Genomic DNA, 24235 nt, shown 5'->3' on the forward strand with positions numbered 1-24235 from the left:
AACGCAGAACTAAAGTCATACTTAGATCAAAATAACATACTAGATCCCCACCCAACATGGCTTCAGATCTCTGCACTCAGCAGAGTCGGCCCTGATCTTGGCGAGAGAAGAAATTTGCAATTCAATGGATGGGAACGGGTGGGCGGCCCTCATCTTGCTCGACCTCACTGCAGCCTTCGATACCGTAAATCATGAAGTGTTGGTACGAAGGCTGCAGGACGTCGGTATTAGAGGGAAAGCCCTAGCCCTTCTAGCATCATTCCTGTCAGCCAGAGAACAATCAATCTACTGGAATGGACTCTAGTCACAACTGTTCACTCTCCCAGGTGGATTCCCCCAGGGCTCGGTCTTATCCCCCACCATGTTCAACATCTATGTAGCTCCCTTAGCAAGTCTAATAAAGAGCCATGGCCTCTCGCTTGTGTCGTACACGGACGAAACCCAGTTAGTGGTGTCCGTGACACACAGCATGTAAGCCACTGCTGAACGGTTCCGTAACTGCATCACAGCCCTGATGACCTGGATGAACTCCGATTTTTTTAAATTAAATACAGGAAAAACCGAGGTTGTAGAGTTTGGTCCGAAATCAACAGTCTGGAGCCAATTATGGTGGCCTCCTGAAGCCAGAAACTGCCTGGTCCTGGCGTCTAAAGCTAGGAACTTGGGTGTCCTGATAGACAAAGACCTCTCGCTTGCCCCCCAGATAAATCAGGTGTCCTCAGCCTGCTTTTTCACCTTGAAGGTCCTTCGGAAGATCCTTCCCTTTATTCCTTTCTCCCTGAGGAAAACGGTGGTTGGAGCGCTAGTATTGATGAGGTTGGACTACTGCAATGCCCTGTACGTGGGAGCAGGGGCAGCCCAGTTCCCAAACTCCAACCTCTTCAAAACGCGGCCGTGAGAGTATTGCTCAATCTTCCCAAACACCACCCCACTTCCGCCAGCATCAAGTAACTCCACTGGCTCCCAGTAAGACGGCGGGTGGACTTCAAGGCCCTGTGTGTAGTACACAAAGCCCTCTACGGAGGAGGAGCTTACGGCCTACAAGCTCTATTCCCCTGTTGCGTACCTTCACGCAGTCTCAGATCATGAAACACTGGACTGGTACTCTGCCCCAGAATAAATAGAGCTAGGTGGGGCGGAAAACGCTTTTCACTCCAAGCAGCCAAACTGTGGAATTCCCTCCCAATATCACTCCGACTCCAATTGAGCAGGTCACTTTTTAGGAAGTAAATAAAAACATGGCTCTTCTCTAAACGCCAACTTGTCTCGCTGTACCCTCCGGCACATACCTTAGCGCCAAGACGCCTCGGCAATAGTGCGCTTTAGAAATATCTAGTTAGTCAGTCAGACATGTGAACGCACGTTTTCGGATAGGAGTGTGTGTGTGTGTGTCTGTGCAAGAGGGAAATGTGTGTTCATAGGAGAATGTGCATGTGAATCTCTGTCTACAAGGTGAGTGTGTGATGTCTCTGTCCACAGGGAGTGCGTGCTCCAGAGATGGCATATGCATCTGCACAAGGGGAAGTTCACAGCAGTGCAGGAGGGAGTATTTCTGCACAGTCGTATGCATCAGCAGGATGGAATTCGTTTGACTGTCCCGTGGTGTGTGCATCTGTATAGCGGGGTCGTGTCTCTGTGCAGTGGGTAATCCATAAGCAAAGACTAAATGGAAATAACCCACTGAGCAAGAATCAGGAAAAAGGCATAAAGAAATACCAGGTTTGAGCTAGTAATACATCAGAATCAATAACATGTTGACATATTGTCTGAGCAACAACTGGTGAAGGAGGAAATGAATGTCAGCAAAATCAGTGTACACAGAATAGGCCTAGCAGCAGATTCGAAGTCACAGGAGTCTGATGAATGCCATCCAACACGTAAGTTGGCAAACTGTAAATCAATGTATTTCAATCCATCAGAATGCATAACAAAGCAAATGACCCACCTCCTCTAAGTCTGACCTGACAAGGTGACAGGCACAGGTTATAAAATAAATCTAATGACTGCTTCTACTGGGTAGCCAATGCCTTGCCCCTTCGCTGCGGGGGTAATTCCCCCACAGCGCGGGGGCGGGGGGGGGGGCAGCGGCACTGTGCCCATGACGAGCTGGGCTCGTCATGCTGCACAGTGGAGATGTGCTCATGACGAGCTGGGCTCGTCACGACTCCGCCCACTAACTGATTCTCCCGCACAGGCGGGGAATCAATTACGCGTGGAAGTGGCGCGACTGTTATGACGAGCCCAGCTCGTCATGAGCACAGCTCTACTGTGCCTCATGATGAGCTGGGCTCGTCATGAGCATGCAACGGGTTAAGGAAAAATACATGTGTGGACATCTGAGTTGTTTCCATTCCAAATTTTCATAAACTCCAGCTAACTCCTGGCTTAGAATGATTATCATGTAGCTCTAGTGTTTAATGTATCCCACTGTGAAAAAAGAACAGAAGAAAACAGAACACACATTGCTTTGCAAGTTGTTTCCCACCCCGGAAAACACTAATCTGTAACCCTGCTACTGTGCTGTAATACTGGGAACCACTCAGCCTTTCATTACAGGCAATGATATAACAGAAGCATTTGAATTCGGCATGGATATGTGTTTTTGAATAGGAACAAACATAAATCTTTAGCACTACGTGAGCAGCATTTGGAAACCGAAGCTGGCATATAACTTTAAAATATAGCTGTAGCACTTCTGTTGTGGTATTTGAGCTATGTCCCTTGCAGGGTGAAATCCTTTAACATTGCATGCCATCCTGTTATCAGCATACATTCCTTACTATTTGAGCAATGCTCAAATATATAGAATTACCCCGGTGAAAGGCAGTATTTCTCCAATTGCACAGAATAGCTGATCTTTTTTCTCTTATTTTACTGCTGCACGAATGGATATACAAATGGGCTGCAGCTTACTTTGTGGACCAGGATGTTCAAAATACAGCGCCTGAAGTTGGTTATTCAAGAATATTTATTGCTTTTTCACTGCTTTTTAGTTAACTAAGGATAATGTCACTTCTTTCAGTACTAAAATCAAGCTTTATTTTGGCATTTTGAAAAGCACTGATACTGTTGTTCAGTTTTATTAAAACAGAATACAAAATCCATTAATGTTTGTGGGTCAGTCCACATAAGCACTATAGTGAGTGAATGGGAGAAGCCTATTTTTTATAGGGCATGTATATTTCTGTTACATTTTATACACTAGACAAGTAGATTATTTAAACAAAATTCACACTGAGGACGGTATACGGTTTCTATGTATGCCTCTAGAAACACAAGGCTCCTGGATATCTTCTTAATTATATACTGTGGGAAAAGATTAACATTGTAATTAATACAACAAAAGTAATATAATATGTCAAACCACAAAGAAAAATGACTCCATTGCGCAATAGAAGCTAGATCATATAGGCATACTTTACGCACTGACTTGTCAATGCTGTTCAATTGCATTTTTAGGTCGAGCCTAGACAGCGCTTGCGCTGCCTGGAGGATCTGTTGTATGTACTTTGTAGGATCTGGAGATCAGCCCTAGGACTTGCCTGCTTCCACCTTTGCTTATCGACTTTTTTTCTGTTCAACTGTCTCTATTTAACTGTCTTGATAGAAAATGACCAGTAGAGGTCAGTAAAATACCAGAATTGCTTTCTACTTAGGGACTTTCTTTTTAAAATGTTCTAGCAACTGCCTCCAATTAACTTTCTTGATAGAAAACGACCAGCAGAGGTCAGTAAAATACCAGAATCACTTTAAAATTTCCTAGATTCCAGGCCATAGCAACTTGTATTGAACAAGCACCCATAGCCAATCATTTTTATTAAATCTTGTATTTTTAGTGATATGTCCACCAAAGGGGCTGATTGTATATTAAAAACAGAGCTTTGGACAATATAATTTCCCATAGCCAGTATTTCTCTCCATGTGTTCCCACACCTGGCGTGTTCTGCAGTTTGGTGCTTACTTTCTTTCCCTCCATGTTAAAGAACAGTAGATGTTTCAGCATCCAAGCTAGTGTGCTGCATAGTTAAATACATATAAGGTCCCAAAGGCGAGACAAATTGCATTGCAAATGCTTGTGACATGGGAGGCCGGATTGTGAAGTAATAACAAACCAGCACAAAATGTTACCTTTTGCAAGAACATTTTCTCAAAAATGTATCAAAATGTAAACATCCCAAAGCACTACTACCGTGTGATTGCCAAAACAGCTTGAAAGGTACCTTAAGTTTGTATCTGTGAGCTATGTCCAAAATGTTAGGAACAAAATCATCGGTGGGTTCCCCATTGTCGTCAGCCATCTTAGGAGGGTACCATGAGAGGGCCAGCACACCTTTAGACACAAAAAAGTATACATTTTAATACAATCTGTGGAGATTTTTAGGATTTGTTAAATAGAAATCGATACAATAGGGATGTTACATAAAGAAAATCCAAGGACTTTGCCGCATACAAATATTCAGGGAGCACAAGCAGTGGCACTCATAATGCCGAATGTTAGAAATAGAAGACATTTTCTAGTATTATCTATTTTGATGTCCTAGATTATTTAACAACATGAACATGGAAAATGATCAGGTAGGAAGTCCGATCTGTTATTTGTGCATGCTACCAAAACTAATTTTAATAACAACCAGCTACAGTACTTTGGCTAAGATTTTTTTCTACTGTGTTATGGAAATCATTTATTTGTATAATTGCATTCTAGCTGTAAACTGTGGAAATGACAAATACTACCCAATACAGCAGAAATACACAGAAGGTGTACACATTGCATATTTTTCAAACTATCCACGGCAGTCATAGTTGGTTAAGATTACAGATCTATGTTAGAAAAAGAGGAAACCTGCAAAAGAAATGTCAGGTAAAGACACAGGGCCCTTCCAAACTTTCCATGTATGGGTTTACTCAAATCCCACGATAGTTTAAGGTAATTGAAACCACTCTATGCTTCAATCCATTCAAAGTTCATGCAGTTTGGCACAACACTGTTTATAAGGCAGATTCATTTTTTCACCAGACGCTACCTCACTGTTACCTTTTCCTCTCTCCTATCACTTCAGGTTCTCAATTCAAATGGGGATTACGATTCACACTGTATCTCTCCAGGTGTCTCACGTGATCATTTTCATCTCTTAATTCCCTTATCAGCCCTACTAACTCAGGAAGCAATTTATAGTGCTTCAAAGGTCTCCCCTAATTGTCCCCTCATAGAAATGTCTCTCCAAAAACATAAGGTCTTTGGCTGCGCTGGGGCTCATTCACTTTCATTAATACATCATGCGGTTCAGGATAATTTCCTTCACAAAGAAATTACTAGGAAAGAAGAAGATAATACGTGATGTCATATCAAAATACATTCACTTCCATAAAATTATAAGAATATGGCACTGAAAGAGCGTTCGATTTATTTAAAACAAGTACTGTTTTTTTCTTAAGTATACTTATCTTTCTAGCTGGTTTGGCATCCAGAGAATGACTTCCCTTAATCAGTTCAATCAGAAGAACCTTCACGTCCATTTGAAAGTTCCGAGCACATTCCAATTTCCTTCACCCCTAATATTTTCCCTCTAAATCATTTTCCACTATCCTTTATCCGCCCATTTATGCTCACCATTCCTATAGGTGTTTCTCACACTTTTAAATCTTGAAAATATTCTTTGCATTGATATTCTACCTCAATGGGACGAAAATCTTGTAACTTGCTATCTAGAAGCTGCTACCTGTATTGTTGATAACTCTGCAGCTCGTAAAACAGTTAAGACACCTCCTATGTATACCTATACTTTGTTCAGTCACCTGTGCAATGGCGACTTAACACAAACACGCATTTGCAATGCAATAGGTCTCGCATATACGAGAGTTTAAGCTATTGGCATTGTAAATGACAATGCTTTTTTATTTATGTTTTAAAAACCAAAATAAAAGGCATTGTCATTTACAATGTCAATAGCTCAAACGCGCCTAAATGCGAGACCTATTGCATTGCAAATCCTTGTTTTATTATATGTGCTGCATCCTGTGGGAAGGAAAGGAATCGAGGTAGATTTTCTTCTGAAGTGACACGGAATTATTGAACATTTTAGTTACTCTTCAATAGTTTTTAAAGTCCAGTGGGTGTGGGGGGAGGGGTTGGGGGGGAGGGGGGGTAAAGGGCATTTGGGGGTGGACAACGGGATGATAAAAAAAAAAAGCATTTGCAATGCAATAGGTCTCGCTTTTGTGAGAGTTGAGCTATTGGCATTGTAAATTACAATGCCTTTTATTTATATGTTTTGAAAACCTGAAAGCGTGCGTAAACATGCACTTTATACTTATAATGATTGCATACAAGAAGCGATGCTGGTAGTAACTGTGCCTCTTTTACTGCCAGCCTTGCTTCTTGTAAGTAAGGACTATAAGTACAAAATGTGTGTTTACGCACACTTGCAGGTTTTCAAAACACAATAACAAAAGCAATTGTCATTTACAATGGCAATAGCTCAAACTCTCGGAAATGAGAGACCTATTGGATTGCAAATACTTGTTAATTCTAAGGTCAATCAGATGTCTCCGTGATCAGGTATGCTTTCTCCTCTTGGTGATGCAGATCAAACTCGGAGAGCCTTTGCTGGTGTTGAGTCATTTCAGCCTGAGTGGTGGGCTGCTTCATAATATCTACCTTTTCGGATTTTACCATGACATTTGAAGGTCGAAATAATGCTGCAATGCATACTGTACAAGTCTGTGCCAAGTGCACCCAGTTAAGTGTCAGGCGAGGACAGTGCACCCATGTCTAATTGCACTCTAGTCAGAAGGCCCCTTGCAACCCTCATGGCTTTGTGAAACATTCCCTGTACATTATTTATATACTGGTATGCGTCATTGTCTTTATGTAATATGGTTGAGTGATCTACAGCGCCCTGAGTCCTTAAATTAGGATGAATAGCAATATAAAAGAAACTAAATAAATACATTTGTAACTGCTGTTTACATAATTTTTTGTGTAATAACTTAAACCGACAGATGTATCTGACATTCTTACAATGCATGCACATCTCTTACATACAAGGATTAAACAAAATCAAAAACCTTCCTCCAAATAAAAGTGTCTCTCTAGAAGCTGTGAAGTGGCACCTTGAGAAACTCGTACTGCCTTCATCCTCAGGGCTCTTACTCATGCCCAGGCCCAGACACTCTCGGCTACTGAGTTTACAATGTGTGCCATACAAGAGTCACAAAATAAGCCTATGGAAACAGAAGCAAATACTTCTAAGAAATACACAATAAGGTAAAGCATTTGAAATGTACATAGGGCTGGTTTTCTTGGAATGGATTGCCTCAGGGTTTTTATAGTCATTGCTGGGACCCGTTTCTAAGTCAGTTTTAAAACTGGTTCCTTTTAGGCTTAAAGGGGATTCACAGCCTCATGAAATTGCCCAGGTCTGCGGTGGTATGAGAGCGTGAAAGCACTAAAGGAATGGGATCTTGCTCACTGTTTGCTAGTGCTCCGATATGTCACTTATGTTTTCTTCCGTTTCAGGAGGAAGCAGCATCGACCAAATACAGTTAACTTACGCTGCAGTGCGGTATCTTTTAATGTAGGGACTACTTTGTTGTTTTTTGCCATGTCGCCTGGTTCGCGCCGTGTTTATTATACCAGCGTATGTGCCTTGGTGAGACTTGAATTTTGGCGGCGGGAGCCTCGTAGTAGTGAGATCACGGGCTGCTATTACATTTGGACGATCAACAAAGAGCAAAAATAATGCAGCTTACTGGATACAACAACAATCATTTATATAGCTGATGGAGACCTGAATTAATCCATCAATGAGAAATTATTCTCTTGCAGATCAATTGTCTTAATTCAAAAACACACTCACACTAGGTTGTAGGTTCGGTGTATGTCATTATACATCCAATTTTTATATACATGTGCATTTCTTTATCAAACAAACAAACATTTACTTACAAAACATGAAAATATACGTACAATTAATACACTTCTGTATCGGAAGACAGAATCTTTGGAGCCCTAATATTAGTTGTGCTGCGAAAGACACTTATAAGCACCAAAACTACAATTCGCAGCTCACATCAATCAAGATCGCCCTCATGTCAACACCTCTTAGGGTATTAGTACATTACACCCTATTATACTATTTACTGGTGTTGCAAATTATTCTTTACACTTGAATTCAAGTGGTACAGGGCTTCTTTCTATATCAGGTCGCCGCGTTTCAGCCCGTTTAGTTTGGGCCTCATCAGGACTGGGGGCCAAAGGAAACCTGAAACACAAGTAAATACACCTTCTCATATACATTTATATACATAACTATTTACAATTTATACATCTGGGGATCAACCACACCACTTATAGAAAGTCTCCCAAGGGTGATGACTAATTCAGTTTGTTTAAACTGTGGACAACAGTAGAGCTAAAAGGAAAACGGAAAGTTTGAATTTTATTATATCAAATAGCCACAGGTAAATACACCCATAAAAGAATACAGAATAATGTAGGCGTGACGCTATTGGAATAAAGTTCCTCAAACACAGTACCCAGTGAATAGCAAAGTAAAATATATAATAGAAAAGACAAAGAAACCAAAGTAATCTCAAGAGCTACAGGGTACCGCAATGTGTCAAAACCTCTCTACCTAGGATCTAATGGTAAAAACATCTCTCTGCGTTTGTACCTCGCCAGGAGGACTGCTTCTGAGCTAGAGCGGATATCTCAAAGCTCAGCCAAGTGGATCACAATTGAAGTTAACTCCACATATCTGCGTAGAGACATACACAAAATACCAAAATCACAACTCAATAGCCCGCAAACAATATGGCTTGATAACCTAAAACGGCGTGGTTCCTGCTAACTAGGGGCGCCAAACAATAAATAAATGCATCAAACTCGGGACTTACAAAGTTGACGAAGGATGATTAGAAAAACGTCAATCTTCGCTCGAGTCAACCATGGAGTGACTAAACACTTTTCTGCCGGGTAAAAACTCCTGGGAAGTCTGTCTGGGAAATAAAGAGCCTACGTAAGTGACCTACGTGCTATAAACTGAGGCTCAGTCTGTATACAAACTCGCTGCAGAAACGACTTACCTCTAAGTGGACCCTTCCGCTTATGGAATCCCCTTCTCTGTGGAGTCGAGATGCCAAGCGGTAGACTATGAAAACAAGACAAGCCCGGCGGAGCATGGCACGCGCGCGCGTGTGCGTCTGCGCAAGCGCGTCTCAGAAGCGCCTCCACAGACCCCGATCGCTGCGCGTGCCCCGGTCTGTCTCCCTTGGGAGCAAACACGGCAACAATAGTAGTCTCGTTGGTGGCAGCGCTTTGCGCTGCAACGCCAGCGAGACCTAAAAAAACACAGCGTGATGGGACTACCAACATATGAGCCTGTTGTGACCATCCCCAATCATCAAATCTTGCACATCACCCTGTCCACAGACAGAAAGAAGCAGAAAACCCCCTACTCATATCAATATGTTGTACTGTGTAATTAGAGTGCTTGGTCTTGTGTTCCTTTTTTGTAAGTTAGAGCTAAAGCTCAGAGGAAGATTCCAGGGGAAATAGTGAACGTTGACAGCTGCTCAGGTTGGTGGTGGTTGGAGGAATAAAAGGGGTACCTCATTTACTCTGTGTCCTGTCTTTGCTGTGAAAGGTATATACCAGCTTTAACAGTAGCTAACACTACACAAGGCTTGCCCACGTGTATTAAATGAATTCTCCTGAGGCAAGTGGTAAGAGTGAAGATTTAGTACAGTGATGCTCGCCTATGTCAGACAGAGGCCGGCCTGCTCGGATCGCAGGGTGAACTGACACTGTTCCCTGGGATCCTCACCTGACGCTTCATTTGCCGGAGTCAAACAATACCTTTACAATTAAAGTATAACAAGCAGCAGAGGTACAGCTTGACAATGTAACAAGTCACACGAGCTGCACCACATGCTGTCTAGCATAATACAATATATTTCATCAACTCCCACCCACCCCCCCAAAAAAAAATAGCATGGGAAAAATGTAGAAATAACAATTACTAAAACATTATTACATTACATAACCATTAAATCTGCAAGGTCTCCTAACAGCACGTGACCTAGTACTAACAGCACTAGAAGGAGAAGCAGCACCTTGTAAAATGCCAGTAGTGCTCCTAACATCAACCTTGTTACCTAGTCTGTTCTCCCTAGTTTCCTTAACAGGCTGCATCCAATTGTGTCCAATCAGAAATATGTTTAGTACTTTTTCTGCAGTTAATGATACATGCTTGCTGTGGAGTGAGTTTCATTAAACTTAGTTTGTTCCACCAACCTTTTATTTTGTACCAAAACTGATCTTTTACCAACTCTGCAAATTCGTGCCGGGGAAGAAAAAAAAACGACTGCGCTTTCTTTACCATACCTGGGTTTTTTAGTAAAACTTGATTTCCAACAGCAAAATCAGGTTCAACACTGCTACTCTTATCAAAATTTCATAATGGACTATTTTTCCAATACTCTTGCTTTAACTTGTTCGTTCAAGGTGGAGTTATCGTCCGCTTCTTTAAGAACACATTCCTTTAGCCATGTGGGAAACATAGCTGAATGATATTCACGGCCTCTCAAAAGTGAAAAAGGGGTAAAACAAGTAGTACCGTGAGGTGACGTGTTATACTCCCATACTGTATGTTTCAATAATTGCTTGACTCCAATTCCATCTGTGAGAGCTATTTGTACACCTTCCTTTAAGACTGGATTCCCCCTTTTCACCAGGCCATTGGATGTCAGTGAATACAAAGCCACTCTTAAATGCTTGACATCATGCTCAGAAATGTTCACATTTAGCTAGAAAGGAAATATGAACCATTGTCGGTCACCAGAGATCTAAGCGACCCCTCAATAGCAAGCCATTGCTCAAGGAATTTGATAGCTACTTCTGATGAGGGAGATTTAACAAAAGAGAAGTACAACCATTTAGAGTAGTAGTCAACTAACAAACTAACTTATTTCATCAGGAAGTGAAACAAACAGCCCTGAATAAAAACACGCCCAATTTGACTCAAGGTGCTTTAGGGTAAGGCACATGGTTCACGGGCTTCATGCTGACCTTCCAATGCTTGTATAAGAAAAAACATTTGGGCATTTGTCGACCATGAGTTTAACTGGACTATCCGGAGCAGGTCACCAATAATACCGCTTAATACGCATGCAGGTCTTGGTGATATCGAAGTGCTTTAGATGTGCATTATAAATAATGGACTCTCGTAACTTGAAAGGATGAATGGGTGAATCCCCCCTTAGGACCAAACTGTTGACTAAAGAAAGCTCTCCTGCTACCTGAGCATAGGTCTTCAAATCACCTCGTAAGCATTTGATTTCAGGCCAACCCTGGATTATGTATGTGCTGACCTGCTTAAGAATTTTAACCTCTTGGAAGGCCCTCTTCCAGTCTTCCTCTGAAAATATGGACTCACTATCTGGTTGGGGCTGCACAGCATCCATAAGCGTAACAAACACATCATCCTCCATTTTAAAATCTTCATCAAGATCAGATAGAGGCATAAGAGATGGGCAATAGGCTCTAAAAATGTTTCCTCTTGCCACATGGCTTATGTTAAACGTGTATTCATGCAGCTTAAAAACCAACCATGCAAGACTTGCAGACATATTGTTATCAATCCACTTAGTGAAGATGTAAACAAGGGGCTTGTGGTCAGTGTGTAAATCAAATCGAAGCCCCCAGACATACATTTTAAATTTATGAACTGCCCAAACACACACCAGGGCCTTGCATTCAATGATATTGTACTGTTCATATTTCCTGAGAGACTTAGAAGCAAATGCAATAGCTTGCTCTTGGTCACCTACCCTATGGCTCAAAACTGCTCTTAGAGCACGGAGACTGGTGCCTACAGTGATGAAGGGCATGCAATCATCCCTGAAAGCCGAAAGCAGGAGCATTTACAATCAAATCCTTCACTTTATCAAAAGTTGACTGCATTTCCTCACTCCAGATGAACTTCTGCCCCTTGCGTAAAAGAGATCTGATGGGTTCTACAGCAACCGCATATTCTGACACAAAACAAGCGTAATATTCTGCAAGACCTAAAAAGGAACTCCAGCATCATGATCACCGGGTGCACTAGCGTCTTTGATAGCTTTAATGAAGGAGAGCTTGGGTTTAATTATAGAGTCAGAGATGGTATGATCCAGGTAATCCAAAGACTTGGTGGCGAACTTGCATTTGCCTTTCCTGACCGTCATGCCTCTATGTGTGAGAATGGACAAGACGTTATCAAGAATGCTATTGTGTTGTTCTAATAATTTTGCAAAAAACTGAATATCATCCAGGTACACTAGTACCCTTTGAGATTAGCAAACAAAACATTCATGAGCTTTTGAAAAAAAACTGGCTGCGGATGTCAACCCAAACGGTAGTCTCAAGTATTTGTAAGGACCGAATGTGCTGACACAAGTCTTCTGTTCCTGAGACTCTTTGTCCAATGGAATTTGTTAGTATGCCAATCTCAAGTCAATAACGGAGAACCATTTGGCATTGCCCAAGTTAGCCAACATTCTGTATTCTGGGCAGTGGGTGACAATCAGTCAAAATGTCGGAATTTAATGTGCTTAAGTCAGCACACAACCTGATTTTGCCAGATTTTTGGAGTGCAATGACAATCGGTGTGACCCATTGTGACAATTCCACAGGTTAAAAAACTCTTGGTTACATAAATCTTTTAATATCTGTTTGAGTTCCCCCTCTGACTGACAAAGGAACTTGTTGCACCTTATGTACACATGGTTTAGCATGAGGCTTGAGCCTGATGTGATGTACAAAACCCTTTACTGTACCGATCTCCTCAGAAAATAGATCTTTATGCCTAATCAGAATCAGGTCAATGGAATAATCTATATTACAGGTAGCAGGTTGCAGGTCGCTAACCCACAACTACAGGAGTGCTGGAGCCAGGACCAAGATATACCCATCTTGGCAAGGTATTGCCAACCAAAGATGTCTTTGCCTTTGATGACAAAAATACATTTTGGTAAATGTTTCTCTGCACATACACCGAACTTTACCCATAAAGAAACTTAACAGATCGATCGGTTTCTCATTAAAAGCTTTGGGACAGATGTTAGGGAACGTGAGTGAAGTGTTTGAACCCTAATTGTTGGAAGATGTATCACGTAAAAGGGCGATTGGCGAACCAGAGTCCACCATGACCTGTAGATAACTATCACATGTGGGACCTTTAACTGGTGTACAAATGGTGTTACATTCAATAGTTATAACATTGTTGAAAGAATCAGTGCAAGATTCAAGCTCCTGATCCACATTGTTAATGCGAACATTGTTTTTGCTGCTCCTGTACACCACCTGAAAGTGCCCTAGCTTCTTGCAACCAAGACATTTCCCCATAACTGGACACCCTGGAAAGTTGTTCAAATGACTTTTTGATCCGCATCTGTAACACACTGAACGGGGTTGGGAGCACACCGCTTCACCTTACAGCACAGTTCACCCCATAGCATTATGGTGACTAACACACTGTAGAGTTCCTCTTTCCATTGCCCTTTGGTGTTTGAAATGTTGCCTTATTTTGCACAGTGCATAATGGATAAACTTTGTGAGCGGAGTTAACAAATAAACTGATCATGGCATCAGGTTTCAAAACTTTTGATAAGATCAAGGTACGTTTAAGGCTTTTAGCCAAATCAAATACCTCGCTAAGTGTAGGATTGCAGCAACTTACTAATCACTCTTGTACTTTTTTCATGCACAATAAAAAACAAATTGATCATGAGTGCAGGTATCCAAATTGGAGCCAAAGTCAAAGGTCGTGGCTAGATATTTTCCTTTTTTGGGGGAGGGGGAGGGGGGAAGGAATCACCTCCATTTTCATTTTTGCTGACTGGTATTGCTGTTTTGTTAGCTCTGCATACTGTGACAGTGTTGCCCACTTGCATTGTAGGTGCTCAAACCCCTAAAACATGAAATATTGGCCAATCCCCAATTGGAATGTTGAACTTGTCAGTAAGGCAATAGTATAAGGTATAGGAAAATACAGCAATGGCATGGAAATGTTAAAGGTCCCCTGTGAACTGTAGTAAATGTTATGCAATTCAACCAGGATGACAAGAAAACACATGACTTCTCGCGTACATGTGCAGACTCGCTATTAAAGCTATTAAACCTGCAGGTGAACCGGTCAAAATAACTTTTTTTGACAGGAAGGAACCCTAATACATATTAAATAATTCACCCCTAAGTCAGTCTTGTAACCCACAAGGTAGGGTGACTAGTATTTAAAAGTGATACATGCAAAAATATAGTGTTGGCATGTACCTACAGTAAGTAACCTCAAAAGCTATTTTCATTGCACTAGGGCACTAAAGCTCAGAATACAATCATAATAACTCTGCTATGTAGGATTAGGACAGGTTACCAGCATAATTTGATCACTACTTTAATGTTTGTTAAAAATCCAATGCACTTGTGAAGTTGGATTTCTAATACATATTTAGGAAAAGTAACTTTTAAAGAGTTAGACTTTGCCTGAACCCCCAGTAGCCTAATAGCATTAGTTTGCCAGAAGCTTTCCCAGTCAATCTTCCTCTTAATGAGATGTGAACACTTTCCTGTCAGTAGTTCACTTATTTTCCCGGTCATATTAGAAAAAGCATCCAGGACACTACTTGCAATTGCACCATCTGACATACAGATAGCTATTTCTCCCGAACAGTAGGTCTTTACGTTATCATTAAAGACAGTAGGTGATATTTGAGTCCACCTTAGCCTCCTCTTAACATCTGTGGTGCTTAGCGTTTGACTGTGTTAACAGATCTAAGCTCTGGCAGGCCATGGAGGCGAGAGGGGTAGACGCGGGGTTGACAAACTTCTTACGGGATTTACACTCCTCAACCCGAGCAAATGTTAGGTACGGCACAGATCTGAAAGTTACGAATGACTTTCCAACCAAGAAAGGTGTAAGGCAGGGATGTATCATGGCTCCGTTCTTATTTAACTTTTATATAAATGATCTTGAGAGGACCTTGATAGAGACCGGTGCAGATTTTCCGTGTATAGCTGGACGGGGTATCCCCGTTTTGCTATACGCGGATGATGCTGTACTAATTGCTAGAACAGAAATTGGGCTTCAAATTCTGTTAAATTCTTTTTATGAATTTATGAATAATTTAGATTTAAAAACTAACAGCACCAAGTCCTATACCATGAGATTGGGCAAACATTCTATTAAGGTATTCCAATTTAAAACAGGGGGAGACATAATTCCTAGCACTAAGGTGTTCTCCTATTTAGGAGTTTTATTTGATGATAAGTTAAAGTGGGAGGCCGTGATACAAAAAAAAAAGGGGGGAAATGGCCCGAGCAAATGCTGCAATTTTCAACTTTGCTTTAAAAATAGGGGAAAAAATGACGGGGGCCATGCTTAAGGTTTATAGAGCCAAGAGTGTTGCCATAGCATGCTATGGTAGTGAGTTGTGGGGACGGGGTGTGATTAAACCCTTACAGGTCGAGGAAAACACATTTTTAAAAAGACTACTATGTGTTTCACAAAGTACTCCAAACTTGGTGGCTCATGAAGAATTGGGAGTACCTTACATAGCTGACCATATAACACTGAGCCCTATGATCTTTTGGCTGCAGTGTTGGCTCAACCCAGATATCCCCCTGACTCAAGCTATACTAAGGGACTGCTTGGCTTTAGAGAATATGGCACGAATCCCTTGGTTCAATTACATTAAACAAGGATTTGAATCAATGGGAAGGGGTTCACTATTTACCAAGCCTGAAGAAATCCTTAAAAAGGACATCCCACTAATTAAAACCTCCTTCTTGAATTATAGGAGTCAAGAAAGAGAAGGGATCGAGTTGAAGAAACCCAGTGTCCGGTCATATCTCACTCCAATTATGACCCCCACTGCCGAGCCTTACCTGCTGTCCACCCTTACCTATCATGAAAAATTTCTGCTAACTAGATTCCGATGTAACACATATCATCTTTTACTGGCCAGACCAAAGGAGGGAAATAGAGGGCAGATGTTACCAGTATGTGGTTGTGATGGCCATTCGCTGCAAAATTTAGAACACTTTTTTTTGTAGTTTTTATTCAGTTCCAAGAAAATCCTTCCTGATTCCAATTTTAAAGAAAATGAATTTCACTCAAGTTAAACCTGCTTTATTGTTTTTACAATTACTGCATACGGATTGTATATATTTTATTGTCCGTTTTTTAAAATCTATCCTGAAATCCAGAGTGGATATGGATTGGTAATATGTCAATGGAACTTGATTTTCTTATTTCTGGGTTGTGTATTTAAAATGTGTTTGTCTGTGACTTTTTATGAATTTATATTCTAAAAATTCGAAATAAAGTATCTTTTGAATTTGAATTTGAGATGTGAACACTGCACCAAGAGCAGAAATAATGGTTCATGCCTTTTGTCATGAAGTCCTGAGTGGGAAGTATGTGACAGATATCATTTAGCTCACGAAAGGCAAATAGGGAGGGAACAGGGTGAGGCCCGCTGAGTCACAGTTAAGTGTGAAGGTGGAACTAGGGAGGAGAAGCCATCTGCAGCCAGTTTGGCTTCATCAAGTGTAAGGGGTCCTAAAACCAGTTTGGTGAGGCTGAAAAGGAGGAGACTGTTCACTAAACACACCCTGACAGACACACCAGCAGCCTCCAAGGGCAAAAATTGGGCTGACATATTGAATTTCACCCGTAATAAGGCACCATGGGATAGTTTGCAGTAAGGCGAACAGGAGGTGCTTCAAAAGTGAGAAGGGTGTCCCTAGGAACTTTTTTTCTCATTGTTTAGGGAGTGTTCAGGACTCACATCACTGGCACCTCATGCCAGCGCATCAGAACACATTTCGATCTGTTGGAGAACAGAAAACGTCTGGATCTGCTGTCTGTGACCTTTGTGGAGACCCGACGGGCTGGATCTGCAGATACAACCCATGTCACAGCTGTACAAATCTCCCTTGGAGAAGAACCTTAAGTCTCAGGAAGCCAACTTGTCCCTAGTGGGACACACTAGGTACTGACTTGAAAGAAGACCGTCATAATTTCATAAGGAGTCAAAATCAGGGACTAAACCCAGCAGTAGTTGGCTACAATACTTTCCTGGCTGGGCCAAAATTCAGGAAGTTTTATGTGTGATTATTTCGATTTCTGTGTGATTACTAGAAATAAGTTAATGAGTAACATGGGCATTGGTTTCTTCAAGAGAGATGTTTATCCAGCTTAATAGAGATAATTGGTTGGTTGTTTTGGGGCTTGCTTCTGTGGGGAGGGGTGCTACAGTCCAGGTCTGGTCATACAGTAGTACTCTGAAAGTCTATCAGACCCAAACATAACCATATACAAAATCCCAACCAAAGGCATCTAGACTGTGTTGTAGCACCACCTCATGAGAAGATAGTTCAGGAAAAAATGAGCCAGTACAATTTTATGCTCAAACTGGAATGACTAGGACACTTTGGGAACAAAGGTCTGTGCCGGCTTCAGAACCAGCAATCAGGAAAAAGTCTACGAAAGTAAGGGCTATTGTGATTGCCAACAAGAACCACGCTGACTGCAGGGGGTCGAAAGGGGCCTCCTGTGAAGAATCCAAAACTTGCAGCATATATATACACATGCACAGTGGAAGACAAACAGCAACAACTTACAAGAGTCACTGAAGCAAAAGCAAAAGGTATGAAATCCCTTCTCTGGGAAGCTTGAGAAACCTTAGTAGAAGATAAAAGAAGCAAGGAATAACCATAGTCAACCCCTAAATGAAACCATTCAGGAAGAGCAAGAACATTTTCAATTTATCATCAGAAGAGAGGCCTAATGAAATAAGTAGGAGTGAAGGATGAACTGATTACTAGAATTCTGCACAGCAGTTGCCAAGTCCTGGGGCAAACCTGTGTACGGAAGCTTTACTCAGTGAATTTCCAGGCAGACTACAGAGGTGACCCCAAGCCTACGGGTCAAGATCAGATACCAGTAAAGAGAAGTGTGAGATAAAAGCAACCACCTGTTCCCTCATCTGAAAAAGAAGCACAGGAAAGCTAGAGGAGCGGGGTTATTAAGGAAACTCTGTCTCCCTCCTAATCGTGGTCAGACGCTTCATGAGCAGAAACTGGGGAAAAGCTGGAAGAAGGCCGATAGAAATTGGCAAATCATTGTATTGGTCCTGAATGCACTGTCCAAATGAACAAGTTACTTACCTTCGGTAACGATGTATCTGTAAGAAACATTAGTTAGTTAGATTCCTCACCTTAGAATATCCCCAGGCGTCAGACTAGATCCGGAAGATTTTTCATCAGCAATACCCCTTGCGCGTCGCTAGGCGTCGTCTGCGGCTCCGCGTCCGTCGTCGGCGTCGTGCGCCGGAATGACGTCGGAGTACTTAGACACCGCCCTCGCACGCTGACGTCATTTCTTGTACATAGCCTTCCGCGCCAGGAACGCAGAGCCATGCAAGAGACCGACACTGGTGCCAAAAAATTCTAGGGCCCTGAAAGGGATAGCCTTAACCCTAGATGTCAGTTCGCAGAACGGGGAGGATGGGTGGGTCGGTGAGGAATCTAACTAACTAATGTTTCTTACAGATACATCGTTACCGAAGGTAAGTAACTTGTTCATCTGAAAGAAACACGTTAGTTAGATTCCTCACCTTAGGATAGATACCCAAGCAATACCAACCCCGGTGGTGGGTCTGCGAACCAAGATCACACCAGAAAGTCCTGGAGGACAGAACGGCCAAAGAAGCCATCCCTCCGGACTTGGCTGTCTAGGCAATAATGCCTGGCAAACGTGTGCAGCGAAGCCCACGTTGCCGCCTGACAGATGTCCTGTAAAGGGACTCCCCGTCCCAAAGCAGTAGTAGCCGCTGTGGCCCGAGTAGAATGGGCGCGCAGCCCAACAGGCGGGTCATTTTTTGCCAAGGAATAACAGATTTTTATACACAAAACGACCCACCGGGAGATGGTCCGTTTGTGCACAGCTTTGCCCTTCTTTGTTCCCACGTAGCCAACGAAAAGCTGGTCGTCCACTTGGAACTGTTTAGTGCGGTCCAAATAAAAGGAGAGCGCACGTTTTGGGTCCAGACGGTGGAGCCGCTCTTCCTCTTTGGAAGGATGCGGAGGCGGAAAGAAGGTGGGCAAGGTGACAGATTGCCCAAGATGAAAGGGGGTCACCACTTTCGGTAGAAAGGAAGGACGAGGCCGAAGGACAACCTTGTCCGGATGAACAGATAGAAAAGGAGGCTTGGACGATAGAGCCTGGAGCTCACTCACCCGTCTAGCCGAGGTGATGGCTACCAGGAAAGCAGTCTTAAGAGTTAGAAGACGAAGAGGACAATTGTGAAGCGGCTCAAAGAGAGCGCACATCAGGAATGTTAAGACAAGATTCAAGTCCCACTGAGGCATTACGAAAGGGACAGGAGGGAACGTGTGAGTAATGCCTTTAAGAAAGCGTGATACTGCAGGGGACTTGAAAAGAGAGGGCTGATCTGGAAGCCGTAAGAAGGCAGAGAGGGCAGCAAGATAACCTTTCAAGGTGCCCAGGGCAGAGCCCTGCCGTGCCAAAGAAAGAAGAAAGAGGAGAACCTCAGAAAGAGGGGCGGAAAGGGGATCCACAGCCTTTGCTGTGCACCACGCCACAAATTTGTTCCACCGGCAGGCGTATACCGTCTTTGTGGAGGGACGCCTGGCTGCCAGAATGATATCACAGACTTCAGGAGGCAAGGCAAATGTCATCAACTGCCGCCGCTCAATCTCCACGCATGGAGGTGGAGGCTGAACAGGTTCAGGTAGAGGACCGTCCCCTGCTGCTGCGACAGAAGATCCTCCCGAAGGGGCAGACGTATCGGAGGATCGGTCAACATACTGAGTAGCTCGGGCTACCAGTACCTTTGTGCCCAATCCGGAGCCACCAAGATGACTTGGGCCCGGTCGCGCCTGATCTTCTTCAGCACTCTGGGCAGAAGTGGTATAGGCGGAAAGGCGTACAACAGACCGCAACGCCACTCGCGACGAAAAGCGTCGCCGAGCGAGTGCCGCCTTGGAAATTCCAACGCGCAGAACTGCTGACATTGCGCGTTCTCGTCGGTGGCGAATAGATCTAACCAAGGCTCTCCCCACTGCTGAAAGAGACCTTGCGCCACCTCGGAGTTCAGACGCCATTCGTGATCCATCATGCACCGGCGGCTGAGTTTGTCTGCTCTGGCGTTCAGAGAGCCCGCCAGATGTTGAACCACCAGGGTGATGCCCTGGTGTTCCAGCCATGTCCAGAGGCGCAGAGCCTCCTGACAAAGGGTCCACGACCCCACCCCGCCCTGTTTGTTGCAATACCACATGGCGGTGGTGTTGTCCGTGAACACCTGCACAACACTTCCCCGGACAGAGGGAAGAAAGGCTTTCAGTGCAAGTCGGATCACTCTCAGCTCCAACAAGTTGATGTGGAGGCGAGACTCCGCCGGAGACCAGAGGCCTCTGATCTCCGCCTCTCCCACACGGCCACCCCATCCCAGGAGGGACGCATCCGTCACTACGACATGCTCCGGTAGGGGTAAGGAGAGGCTCTTGCCCGTGACCCAATCGCATCCGTGAGCCACCACTGCAACTGCTGTGCAGTGCCCTCCGAGATCAAGACATGGTCGGACAGGTTGCCGTGATGCTGGGCCCACTGAAACTTCAGGTCCCACTGCAGAGCCCGCATGTGCCGCCTGGCGTGATGCACTAGTAGGATGCAGAAGGCCATCAGCCCCAGAAGCCGCAACACTAGCCTGACCGAAACCCAGGATAGAGGCCGAAAGACGGGAATCAGGACCTGGATATCCCGGACCCGCTGTTCCGGTGGATGAACCCGGAACTGCGCCGAATCGAGAACCGCTCTGATGAAAAGGAGCTTCTGAGAGGGGCTCAGGTGAGACTTCGGCACGTTGATGGAAAACCCCAGCAAATGCAGGAGATCCACCGCAGTCTGGAGGTGGGAGACGACTGCCTGGGGCGAGCCCGCCTTCAACAACCAGTCGTCGAGATAGAGGAAGACTGGAACCCCTGATCTGCGCAGATGAGCTGCGACCACCGCCATCACTTTCGTGAACACCCGAGGGGCACTGGTAAGGCCGAAGGGGAGCACGGTGAACTGAAAGTGCTCCTGACCCACCGTGAACCGCAGGTAACGCCGGTGGGCCGGCAGGACGGGGATGTGGAAATATGCGTCCTGCAAGTCCAACGCTACCATCCTGTCTCCAGGGTCGAGGGCAGCTAGAACCTGAGTCAAAGTTAACATTTTGAACCGTTCCTTCCGGAGGAAGGCATTGACGTTCCGGAGGTCCAAGATAGGGCGTAGGCCCCCTTTGCCCTTCTTGGGAACCAGAAAGTAGTGGGAATAACAACCACGACCTACTTCTGGGCTCGGAACGCGCTCGACGGCCCCCTTGGCCAAGAGGGCCGAAACTTCCTCGTGGAGAAGATTCAAATGATCCCCCGAGATACGGTGGTGCTGCGGTGGCATGGCTGGAGGGGTCGTCTCGAAGGGGAGTGAGGAGGTGCCCCTTCCTTGGCCACGAAAGAAGCGAAAAGTGGAAGTTTGTGGCCGCGGGGCCGAGAGGCCCAAGGACGTGGCCGTAGCCCGGGAGTCCTTGAAGCGAGCCAGCGCACTGTCCGCTTTGTCACCAAAAAGGCGAGCGCCATCAAAAGGCATGTCCATGAGGGTGCTCTGGACATCCCCTGAAAAAGACGTGGACCGCAGCCAGGCGTGACGTCGAAGCGCCACCGTGGTAGAAATCGCCCTACCCAGCGAGTCCGTAGTGTAGAGTGCACATCGGATTGTATGGCGCGCTGCATCTCTCCCATCGGCCAAGGCCGAGGAAAGCCGCGCCCGGGCCTCCTCCAGGCACAGTGGCAGCACGTCCTCCACCGCATCCCACAGAGAGTGGGAATAACGGTCCAAGAGACAGGCGGTGTTCAAAGACCGCAGGCCCAAACTGAGCGAAGAGAACAGCTTCTTACCAAACTGTTCCAGTCTCTTGGAATCCCGGTCCGGAGGAGCGGACGTGAAGGAGGATTGGGAGGTAGAGGCCTGGATAACCAGACTCTCGGGGGTGGGGTGTTGGGATAGAAAACTGGGGTCGCCCGGAGCAGGGCGGTGGCGCCTGGCAACGTTCCTATCCACAGGAGGGACTGTGGAGGGCTTGGACCAGGTGCCCTGCAGAACGTCAGTGAGGGCCTCATTGAATAGCAGCAGAGGCTCAGTGGAGCATGCGGCAGACTGAAGCACCTCAGTGAGGATGTTAGTCCTCACAGCCACGGCAGGCAGCTCAAGCCTAAGGGCTTCGGCCGCCTTGCACAGCACCACAGAAAAAGCTGCACCCTCCTCCGAAGCCACAGTCGGAGGAGAGATGAATCAAGTGTCTGGAGAGGTATCCAACCCACTGGCCTCCCCCAGTTCATCTGCCCAGTCCTGTGCAAGTTGGCTCTGAAGGGCCATAGGGTCATCAGACCCCTCCCAGTCGCCCCCGTCATCCGATTCCTGGTAAACAGGATGAATGATCGGAGCCGGTCGATAGACAATATGTGTCTCTAGCGGCGTCGGATGCGGCGTCGGGCGGCGCCGCATCGGCGTCGGGACCGGACAGGGGCTGAACCGGGGATCGACGTCGACCGGAGCCGGCGTCGGGGGTGGTATCGGTGTCGGCGCCGGCAGAGGAGGCGTAACGAGGTCGACCGGCGTCGGCCCCTCGGGGACCTGCGGCGTCGGGGCTGGAGCCTCCAACGGCGCTGGGGACGGAGCCGCTGGCACGCGAGGTCGCCCAGTCGAGTCCGCGGGGCCCAAAGGCACGCCAGCGGGCGTCGACGGCGGGGCCAGGCTCCTCATGGCCGAGAGGAAGGCACTGACCTCCGCCGGCGTCGCGTCAGTCCCAGGGACCGTCGGGTATGGGGACTTGCGCGGCGCCTGCGGAGCCGCGGGGGTGGAACCACCCGGACCCTCGGCCGAGTCGCGCGACCGGCGAGGGGAGTCCGAAGAGCGGTGTCGCCTCTTGGACTTCTTGGAGTGCCTCGACTTACCCGAAGACTTCGAGCCAGACGAGTGACGATGTCGAGTGCGGCTCAGCGACCGATCCTTGGACTTCCTCCTGGACCGGGATCGAGAGCGGCGCAGAGCCGAGTGGCGAAGCTCGAGAAGCTTGCGGGACCGCTCCCGCCTAGCTTTCGAGGTCTGGGCCATACAATCGGAGCACGACGCCGCGTCGTGGTCGAGGCCCAAGCAGTACAGGCACCGGCGGTGCTGATCGGTCACCGACATCAGTCGGTGACAGTCGTCGCAGGCCTTGAAACCAGGCATCCTACCGGCACCAGAGTCGAGAAATGACCAAAAAGAGTCAAAAAAGTTAGTCAAAAATTGACTAAAGGGTAGCTCTCCCAGATCGGCGCTTACTTGGCGCGGAAAAAAGAAGAACTGACGTCAGCACGCGAGGGCGGCGTCTAAGTACTCCGACGACGTCATTCCGGCGCACGACGCCGATGACGGACGCGGAGCCGCAGACGACGCCTAGCGACGCGCAAGGGGTATTGCTGACGAAAAATCTTCCGGATCCAGTCTGACGCCTGGGGATATTCTAAGGTGAGGAATCTAACTAACGTGTTTCTTTCAGATATGACCTCATACAGAACTCAGTCAGGTAAGTATTTCTTTTAACTGCAAACAGATCCAGAACGGGACCACCTCCAGCAATGTATCCTTAACAATGAAGGGTGCATGCAGTTATCATTAATAAATATTCTCAGCCTGTCTGGAGCTACATTGTCCACACTCCAGATGTGCACTGTACTGAAAGACAGGAGAAAACCCCAGGCCCAACTGAAAATAAAATAAGAAATATTAGACAGTGCCCTCAAGTGCATCCCTACTGCCAGATGACATAGACTTTCAGAGTACTACTGTATGACCAGACCTGGACTGTAGCACCCCTCCCCACAGAAGCAAGCCCCAAAACAACCAACCAACTATCTCTATTAAGCTGGATAAACACCTCTCTTGAGGAAACCAATGCCCCTGTCACTCATCAACTTCTTTCCAGTAATCACACAGAAATCAAAATAATCACACAGAAATCTTCACTTTCTCCCAGGTCCATACAGTCACCCGTCCTACCTCTTGAATTTATGGAGTGTACCTTCCCTACTCCTTACACTTTCTGTCCATCCTTTCTTCCTTCCTTGAGCTGCTCTAACACGCTGGAC

General features: G+C 45.4%; 1 protein-coding gene across 1 annotated transcript in view; it reads right to left on the reverse strand.

Annotated features, from left to right (window-relative positions):
- Positions 1-24235, reverse strand: part of MANEA (mannosidase endo-alpha) — a 234456-nt gene that overhangs the window by 90881 nt on the left and 119340 nt on the right. Inside the window, exon 3 of the mRNA XM_085611141.1 lies at positions 4221-4330. Coding sequence (XP_085467267.1) covers positions 4221-4330 — 110 coding nt within the window. The remainder of the gene's footprint in view (positions 1-4220; positions 4331-24235) is intronic.

Source organism: Triturus cristatus, chromosome 6 (genome assembly GCF_964204655.1).
Source record: "Triturus cristatus chromosome 6, aTriCri1.1, whole genome shotgun sequence".
Taxonomy (NCBI): Eukaryota; Metazoa; Chordata; class Amphibia; order Caudata; family Salamandridae; genus Triturus; species Triturus cristatus.